Raw genomic sequence first — 10281 nt, 5'->3', positions numbered from 1 at the left:
ATTCTACGTATCAGGGTGCTGTATTCTACGTATCAGGGTGCTGTATTCTACGTATCAGGGTGCTGTATTCTACGTATCAGGGTGCTGTATTCTACGTATCAGGGTGCTGTATTCTACGTGTCAGGGTGCTGTATTCTACGTATCAGGGTGCTGTATTCTACGTATCAGGGTGCTGTATTCTACGTGTCAGGGTGCTGTATTCTACGTATCAGGGTGCTGTATTCTACGTATCAGGGTGCTGTATTCTACGTATCAGGGTGCTGTATTCTACGTGTCAGGGTGCTGTATTCTACGTATCAGGGTGCTGTATTCTATGTATCAGGGTGCTGTATTCTACGTATCAGGGTGCTGTATTCTACGTATCAGGGTGCTGTATTCTACGTATCAGGGTGTGTTGTATTCTACGTATCAGGGTGTGTTGTATTCTACATATCAGGGTGCTGTATTCTATGTATCAGGGTGTGTTGTATTCTACGTATCAGGGTGTTGTATTCTACGTATCAGGGTGCTGTATTCTACGTATCAGGGTGTGTTGTATTCTACGTATCAGGGTGTGTTGTATTCTACATATCACGGTGCTTTTCAAGAGTGTGCATACATCAGAGGTCCTGGTTGATACAGATTGTTTTCCTGTTCTAATCTCAGGTTCTTCTCCTTATTCAATGTAAAGAAGCCTTCATCACAAAATGGCAACAACTTCTAAACATCGAATCAACACACTTCATGGATTGGTGATAATCCCTGTTGAGGACATGGTGTGTTTTGGTCAAATTTGATCACAATATGTTCTCAACCTATATTTAAATGTAGTTGATTATTAGTTGAGTATAGTTTTCAAAAATAAAAATAATAAAACTGTTGGCTGTCTTTTTGAGTGGGTGAAGAAAGGTTGAAATCTCATTGATCAACGTCTCAACCAACATTTCCACGTTGAAATGCTGTATTCTGCCCAGTGGACAGTTCCACTGCTTTTATTAATTCTTCCCCTCTAATCAGGGACGGATTTAAACCTGGGACTAAATCACATTCAGGTAGAACAGAGCCAGCAGTAACCTACTCCAGACCTCCTACCCCTGGGAAAGGTTAACTTTCTCATGGTAACAACATTTTCTGTTTAGTTGCAAAATAGAAGGGGAAAAAATGATATTCTGTGGTTAAACTAAAATACAATTTATGATAATTTCTCTCTCTGCCTGCTCAGCCTTAGAAAAACAGAAGTGGTCTAAGCTGACAGACCAGTGTTGCTGACGTGTGTGTGTGTTTGTGTTTTGGGGGGTTGGATTGTGAGCAAAAATACACATTTCCATTCTCTGATTTAAATAAATAAAGTATATTTGTTTCTCCTTCTTGTTTCAGACTGTGGGGAGAAGATCACCCTGTGTATCTCCATCCTCCTCTCCCTCACTCTCTTCCTCCTTCTTGTTTCAGACTGTGGGGAGAAGATCACCCTGTGTATCTCCATCCTCCTCTCCCTCACCCTCTTCCTCCTTCTTGTTTCAGACTGTGGGGAGAAGATCACCCTGTGTATCTCCATCCTCCTCTCCCTCACCCTCTTCCTCCTTCTTGTTTCAGACTGTGGGGAGAAGATCACCCTGTGTATCTCCGATCTCCTCTCCCTCACCCTCTTCCTCCTTCTTGTTTCAGACTGTGGGGAGAAGATCACCCTGTGTATCTCCATCCTCCTCTCCCTCACCCTCTTCCTCCTTCTTGTTTCAGACTGTGGGGAGAAAATCACCCTGTGTATCTCCATCCACCTCTCCCTCACCGTCTTCCTCCTTCTTGTTTCAGACTGTGGGGAGAAGATCACCCTGTGTATCTCCGTCCTCCTCTCCCTCACCGTCTTCCTGCTCCTCATCACAGAGATCATCCCGTCCACCTCCCTGGTCATCCCTCTGATTGGAGAGTACCTCCTCTTCACCATGATCTTCGTCACTCTCTCCATCGTCATCACTGTGTTTGTCCTCAACGTCCACCACCGCTCCCCGGGGACCCATAAGATGCCTCGCTGGGTCCACTCTGTCTTCCTGGACCTGATCCCCAGGTGGCTGTTCATGAGGCGGCCGGCGCCGGACGGAAGGAGATGCAGGTTGTTGTTGCTCCAGCAGGGGGCAGCGGTGGCACGGCGTCAGGGACGGACCATCACCGCCAGACCACCAGGTGAGGTGGTGATAATCGCAAGGACCATAATGGAAATACGTCCCTAGACTTTGTGTCCCAAATGGCACCCTATTCCCTATATAATAATATAATAATAATATGCCGTTTAGCAGACGCTTTTATCCAAAGCGACTTACAGTCATGTGTGCATACATTTTTACCAGCAGGAGTCTTGATAGTAGAAAAAGTCAGCGAGTCAGTGGTTCCTGCACCATAGATCAACCCAGAAATAATCTACACCTACATGCATCAGTATCTCTCGCTTTTTGAAAATGATTTCACGTGAGGCCTAATTCACATGATGTGCCTAAGTACTTATAACCACTAGGCTAATAAATAATCACATTATTTTAAGTTGTCTCTTTGAAGCTACACGCTAAAGCGATTTAGAGTAGATGAAGGGTGGCGAGCAGGGCCGGAATAAGAAATCATGGGCCCCAGGGCTTTGTTTTGTTCAGAACAGCTTAAATTCGTCGGGTCATGGACTCTACAAGGTGTTGAAAGCGTTCCACAGGGATGCTGGCCCATGTTGACCCCAACGCTTCCCACAGTTGTGTCGAATTGGCTGGATTTCCTTTGGGTGGTGGACCATTTTTGATACAACAGCGTTGCAGTTCTTGACACAAACCGGTGTGCCTGGCACCTACTACCATACCCTGTTCAAAGGCACTTAAATATTTTGCCTTGCCCATTCACCCTCTGAATGGCACACATACACAATCCATGTCTCAATTGTCTCATGGTGTTAGGCTATGGTTAAACCCAGCACTCAGAGAAACAAAACACGACAAAGGGAGTGGAAGAAACAAAAATTATTTTAATAAAAGTTCAATTTGTCTTAGTCCAAAAACAACTGAAGAAAAGGAACAGAGTGGGCTAGTCGGCTCCGGAGGAAGGAGAGGCTGAGGCAGGCAGGCAGGCAGGCAGGTTGGGAGGTATGTCTGAACTGAAGACAAAACAAACGACAGGTTAAGGAGAGTAAAGAGCCAGGCTGAAGACAAAGACAATTTACTCTACTGGTGAGCCAAGTTACCGCTCTAGTAAGAACAACGATCTGGCGCCGGTGGAGAGCCATGCCCAGGAATTAGTAGTGCAGGTTGATGAGAGAATAGGATGCAGCTGCGTAGGCAGGAATCACTGGAAACAACCCGCAGCTGCACAGGAGAGGCAGATCCTGAGCACGCCCCCCGATCCACTCCAGACACACCCACATAATGGGGACAAACACACATACAGATACAACAGACAAAGAGGGGACAAAACAAGGAGGAAGGGAAACAGAAAAGGGAGAGACAAGCTGCCCACATAACACATGGCTTAAAAATCCTTTAACCTGTCTCCTCCCGTTCATCTATACTGATTGAAGTGGATTTAACGAGTGACATCAATAAGTCAATCAGTCTCTTTCATGAAAAGAGCAGGTGTTCTTAATGTTTTCTATACTCTGTGTATATACACAGTACACTGAACAAAAATATAAACGCAGCATGTAAAGTGTTGGTCCCATGTTTCATGAGCTGAAATAAAATAACCCAAAAAATTCCATATGCACAAAAAGCTTATTTCTCTCAAATGTTGTACAGAAATTTATTTAAATCCCTGTTAGTGAGCATTTCTCCTTTGCCAAGATAATCCATCCACCTGACAGGTGTGGCATAACAAGAAGCTGATTAAACAGCATGATCATTACACAGGTGCACCTTGTGCTGGAGACAATACCTTTTTGTCACACAACACAATGCTACAGATGTCTCAAGTTGTGGCCTGCATACTCACCAGACATGTGACCCATTGAGCATGTTTGGGATGCTCTGGATCGACGTGTACGACAGCCTGTTCCAGTCCCCGCCAATATCCAGGAACTTCAACAGCCTGACGTGTCGCGCTGCATGAGGCAGGCTTTCTGATCCACGGCCCTACCTTTTTTTTTAAAGGTATCTGTGACCAACAGATGCATATCTGTATTCCCAGTCATGTGAAATCCATAGATTAGGGCCTAATGAATTGATTTCAATTGACTGATTTCCTTATATGAACTGTACCTCAGTAAAATCTTTGAAATTGTTGCGTGTTGCATTTATATTGTTGTTCAGTGTAAATTACAGGCTACAGTAGGCTATTAAATATAATCAAATGTAATTTCCACCTAATGATGACGAAGAAACCACCACTACTACTCACTGGGATGGCGCCTCTTGGCAAATCTCAAGATGAGCTACTCTGAAAACCAGTGCTGCTGTTGGCAAAAATGTAGGAATTGTTGCAAAATATTTTGTTATTAATATTCTATAGTCTTCACTTTTCAGCAGTAAGCATTCGCTTTTCCAAACTGTACGTTTTTCCTGCGATTTTTATTTTGAAATTTGCAAAAGGCAAACCAACAGCCGCAGATGGCAGTTCCCATCCAGGTCAGGACTGGCAGCCATTGCTAGTGTACCCATGAGTTTAACACTCAAATTGCCAGGGTAAGAGGTTCCAAAACCCTTCTATGGATTATAGGTCTATGGCCACAACGCAACAAGCTGTATATTTGGCGCCTGCTGCCTAAACTGCACAAATTGCGGCCTTCCCGACTGTAGGCAACCGGTAACTGCCAACATAAAGGAAACTCTTGAGTAAACGAGGGATATAAAGTTATGTAATGGTGTGGGGTGCATTTCCCTGGCACGGTTTAGGTCCACTTGTAGAATCTATGCCAAGGCTCATTGAAGCTGTTCTGGCTCGTGGTGGCCCAACACCCTTTTAAGACACTTGATGTTGGTGTTTCCTTTATTTTGTCAGTTACTTGTATGTGATTGTGATCAAACTTAATCCACTTTTAAAAATATATATAATAACAATAATAATAATAATGTAATTGTTTATTAATATTGTTTTGCCTCTTGGGCCCCCTATGGGTTTGGGCCCAGCCCCTGACTCACACAATTGACCAATCACATGTATTTATTATGCAGTTTATTTATTACTTTTTTATTAATCGGTTACCCAATCACGGCAGCCCCCCCCCCCAGTTACCCACGAGGCCCCCCTACCTCCTCTCCTCCCCCATCTGATGATCAGCAGAGCAGCAGCAGGCAAGCAGTACTCATTGAGAGAGGGCTCCTGAGTCCTCCTGTGGTTGACAGTTGCAATAAATAAATAAATAACACACAACAGTGCATTCGGAAAGTATTCAGACCCCTTGACTTTTTCCACATTTTGTTACGTTACAGCCTTATTCTAAAATTTATTAAATTACTTTTTTTTCTCATCAATATTCACACAATACCCCATAATGACAAAGCGAAAACAGGTTTTTGGAAATGTTTGCAAATTTGTTCAAAATAAAAAACAGAAATACCTTATTTACATAAGTATTCAGACCCTTTGCGATGAGACTATTTCTACAACTTGATTGGAGTCCGCTTGTGGTAAATTCAATTGATTGGACATGATTTGTAAAGGCACACACCTGTCTATATAAGGCCCCACAGTTGACAGTGCATGTCAGAGCAAAAACCAAGCCATGAGGTCGAAGGAATTGTCCGTAGAGCTCCGAGACAGGATTGTGGCGAGGCACAGATCTGGGGAAGGGTATAAAAAAATGTCTGCAGCATTGAAGGTTCCCAAGAACACTGTGCCTCCATCTTTCTTTTATGGAAGAAGTTTGGAACCACCAAGACTCTTCCTAGAGCTGGCCGCCCAGCCAAACTGAGCAATCGGGGGAGAAGGGCCTTGGTCAAGGAGGTGACCAAGAACCCGATGGTCACTCTGACAGAGCTCCAGAGTTCCTCTGTGGAGATGGGAGAACCTTCCAGAAGGACAACCATCTCTGCAGCACTCCACCAATTAGGCCTTTATGGTAGAGTGGCCAGACGGAAGCCACTCCTCAGTAAAAAGGCACATGACAGCCCACTTGGAGTTTGCCAAAAGGCACCTAAAGGACTCTCAGACAATGAGAAACAAGATTCTCTGGTCTGATGAAACCAAGATTGAACTCTTTGGCCTGAATGCCATGTGTCACGTCTGGAGGAAACCTGGCACCATCCCTACGGTGAAGCATGGTGGTGAATCATGGTGATGTTTTTCAGCGGCAGGGACTGGGAGACTAGTCAGGATCGAGGGAAAGATGAACGGAGCAAAGGACAGAGAGATCCTTGAAAAAACCTGCTCCAGAGTGCTCAGGACCTCAGACTGGGGCGAAGGTTCACCTTTCAACAGGACAACAACCCTAAGCACACAGCCAAGACAATGCAGGAGTGGCTTCGGGACAAGTCTCTGAATGTCTTTGAGTGGCCCAGCCAGAGCCGGGACTTGAACCCGATCTAACATCTCTGGAGAGACCTGAAAATAGCTGTGCAGCGACGCTCCCCATCCAACCTGACAGAGGTTGAGAGGATCTGCAGAGAAGAATGGGAATGCCAAGTGTCACGTCTGGAGGAAACCTGGCACCATCCCTACAGTGAAGCATGGTAGTGGCAGTATCATGCTGTGGGGATGTTTTTCCCTACGGTGAAGCATGGTAGTGGCAGCGTCATGCTGTTTTTCCCTACAGTGAAGCATGGTGTGGCAGCGTCATGCTGTTTTTCCCTACGGTGAAGCATGGTAGTGGCAGCGTCATGCTGTTTTTTCCCTACGGTGAAGGATCCGTCACATTCACTGTGGTTATCTGAGTGCTATAGAGCAGCTGGCGATGCCTCATCGGGATTGGTTATTCCCCATTATTTGCAACAATGTCATAGAGCGTCATAACCATCTTTTGCGGTACCTCAAACTGTCGTGATTACAAGGATTAACCACAGGGGGTTGGTGCCACCTTAATTGGGGAGGACGGGGCTCGTGGTAATGACTGGAGCGGAATCAGTGGAATGGTATCAAATACGTCAAACACATTCCATTCCATTTACTCCGTTCCAGACATTATTATGAACCGTCCTCCCTTCAGCAACCTCCACTGGTCTTTTTTTTTTTTTTACTTTTCTTATTTAATTTCTTTTTTTCTTATTTTTTTTTTTTTTTTTTTCTTCGGGGGGATGGATCAGCTTAATATTGCAGATAGATTGTATCTTCTATCAATGTAATTGTCTGCATCACTTCCACCTCCACTGGTCTTAACATCATCCTAAAACCTACTCTGAGCTTGGAGTTTTTTTTGTGTTAAAACAGGTTTTAACAGGATTCCCAGGACCTTTTCTGAGATGCTTTGTGGATAAGGACCACAATGGAAATAAATCACTAGACTGTATTTTTCAGCTTTTTTTCTTTCTGATTTTAATCTATGTACTCCCATAGCTGAGCCAACTCTATTGCCCCGTTTCCCGGACACAGATTGAGCCCAGTCTTACACTAACAACCACTCATGTCTTTAAGTCCAGGACTAGACTTAATCTGTGTCCTGGAAACCGGCCCTATTTCAAATGTCTCAAATTGATTCCTTCTTTCACCCAGGCCTAGGCCCTCCTCCCTGCCTCAGCACCTCAGCCAGCTGGCTCCGGGACGGAGGAGGGACCAGGGAGGAGCCCCGGGGACGGACCCCCTGTTATGAGGACCTGGAGCTGGGGGCGCTGACCTCCTACTTCTCCTTCCGTCCTCCGTCACCCAGACCCCCGGGCTCCACCCCTCCGCCCCAGCAGAACCATCCACCCCCAGGGGCAGGGGGGCCCCAGAACCGCCTGGATGGGGGGGTCGGAGGAGGAGGAGGAGGGGTGAATAGAAGGGTTAACCCAACCCAGCAACCGGCTAACTTGGTGTCAGAGTCTAGAGGGATAGATTTCCCTTTGTCTCCCAGCGTGATACGGGCTCTGGAGGGGCTGCACTACATTGCCGACCACCTGAGGGCAGAGGACGCCGACTTTAGTGTGAGTATTTATGACGTAGTATCAGTGTGAGTGATTTTATGGCGTAACACAACAGACCAGACTTTAGTGTGAGTATTTATGACGTAGTATCAGTGTGAGTGATTTTATGGCGTAGCACAACAGACCAGACTTTAGTGTGAGTATTTATGACGTAGTATCAGTGTGAGTGATTTTATGGCGTAGCACAACAGACCAGACTTTAGTGTGAGTGGTTATGACATGCAGATCCTTTTGATCTTTCTATTTCTGAAATGTCAAGAATCTACAGTGTCTATATACCCAGATAAGCACCCTGTTCCTGAAAACCTTTTGGTAGTGGCGGCCCACCTGTATACTGGTTATGACAGACAGTAACACAGCTGAACAGGGTAGTATTTGTAGCACTAATATTGCAGATAGCTGCTATTTTTTGTAGAACATTAATTACAAAGATTGTTCAACTAAACCATCACAATCGTTGCACTAAATCAACTATAAAGTGTTACCATTCATTCATGTCTCTCTCTCCTCTCCATCCAGGTGAAGGAAGACTGGAAGTACGTTGCCATGGTGATCGACCGTATCTTCCTGTGGATGTTTATCATCGTGTGTCTCCTAGGAACCATTGGACTCTTCCTCCCTCCCTGGCTGGCTGGCATGATCTAGGTCCTGGACTCTTCCTCCCTCCCTGGCTGGCCATCATGATCTAGGACCTGGACTCTTCCTCCCTCCCTGGCTGGCCATCATGATCTAGGATCTGGACTCTTCCTCCCTCCCTGGCTGGCCATCATGATCTAGGACCTGGACTCTTCCTCCCTCCCTGGCTGGCCATCATGATCTAGGACCTGGACTCTTCCTCCCTCCCTGGCTGGCCATCATGATCTAGGACCTGGACTCTTCCTCCCTCCCTGGCTGGCTGGCATGATCTAGGACCTGGACTCTTCCTCCCTCCCTGGCTGGCTGGCATGATCTAGGACCTGGACTCTTCCTCCCTCCCTGGCTGGCCATCATGATCTAGGACCTGGACTCTTCCTCCCTCCCTGGCTGGCTGGCATGATCTAGGACCTGGACTCTTCCTCCCTCCCTGGCTGGCTGGCATGATCTAGGACCTGGACTCTTCCTCCCTCCCTGGCTGGCTGGCATGATCTAGGACCTGGACTCTTCCTCCCTCCCTGGCTGGTTGGCATGATCTAGAACCTGGACTCTTCCTCGCTCCCTGGCTGGCCATCATGATCTAGGTCCTGGACCCTTCCTTCCTCCCTGGCTGGCCACCATGATCTAGGACCTGGACTCTTCCTCCATCCCTAGGGTCTGGGCCTGAGATCTACCATGCCGGGCCGGCATGATTTAGGACCGGGGGTCTGGCCTGAGATCTACCATGCTTGGCACAAGACTGGCATCATTTAGGGCCTGTAGACCTATCCTCTGCCCCCAGAGCAGGCTGGCACAGTGTAACTGGCACTACGACAGTGGTGTGCAGTAACTTGAACCACTTGGTATTCATGCAGAAAATTATGATTTAGGAGGAGATGAAGAACTGTTAACAAACATCATATCCAAGCAGGCAGAGGACCTTTCTGTTCCACATAGGAATATCCAAGCAGGCAGAGGACCTTTCTGTTCCACATAGGAATATCCAAGCAGGCAGAGGACCTTTCTGTTCCACATAGGAATATCCAAGCAGGCAGAGGACCTTTCTGTTCCACATAGGAATATCCAAGCAGGCAGAGGACCTTTCTGTTCCACATAGGAATATCCAAGCAGGCAGAGGACCTTTCTGTTCCACACAGGAATAAACAGAACTGAGGACGTAACTAGATGACTGACTGGCACAACCAATGTACTGCTTCATATTGGAGAAGCAATGACTTGTGGGTAAATGCTATCCAATAAGGTGACTGTCCGCTTTTCACCTCGAAAGGACAAATAAGTTGCATGCTCTACTGGGAGAGGAAAAAGAGTACTTTGATAATATGAACTCTGAATCAGTTTGCATTGCAAAGCAGAGCATTACTTTTCTATTGACTGAGTCTCTCTCTCTCTCTCTCTCTCTCTCTCTCTCTCTCTCTCGCTCTCCTTCTTCCCCCCCTCTCTCCTTCTCCCCCCCCCCCTCTCTCTCTCTCTCTCTCTCTGCCTCCCACCCTCTCTCCTCCCCCCCCCCCCCCCCCCTCTCTCTCTCTCTCTCTCTCTCTCTCTATAACAATATGAAACACGTGTTGCTGTGTAATAAAGACTATATAAACAGAAACGGCTGTTTTGGGAATCGATAGGAATGAAAACGATTTTGGTAACTGATTTAACTTTGCAC

The 10281-nt window shown here is 46.4% G+C and overlaps 1 protein-coding gene across 1 annotated transcript; it reads left to right on the top strand.

The window, feature by feature from the left end:
* Positions 1-1428: 1428 nt before the first annotated feature.
* Positions 1429-8639, top strand: LOC311115029 (neuronal acetylcholine receptor subunit alpha-2-like; the record flags this gene model as incomplete). The annotated part of the gene is made up of 3 exons (XM_084190246.1): positions 1429-2157; positions 7585-7994; positions 8514-8639. Coding segments are annotated over 3 exons (1265 nt in total), but the record flags the coding sequence as incomplete, so codon positions are not given.
* Between the last annotated feature and the right edge of the window lie 1642 nt (positions 8640-10281).

The sequence above is a fragment of the Coregonus lavaretus genome (genome assembly GCF_964263955.1).
Source record: "Coregonus lavaretus genome assembly, contig: HAP1_SCAFFOLD_7642, whole genome shotgun sequence".
Taxonomy (NCBI): domain Eukaryota; kingdom Metazoa; phylum Chordata; class Actinopteri; order Salmoniformes; family Salmonidae; genus Coregonus; species Coregonus lavaretus.
The sequence above is the reverse complement of the archived record's forward strand: the minus strand, read 5'-3'. Positions and strand labels throughout refer to the sequence as shown.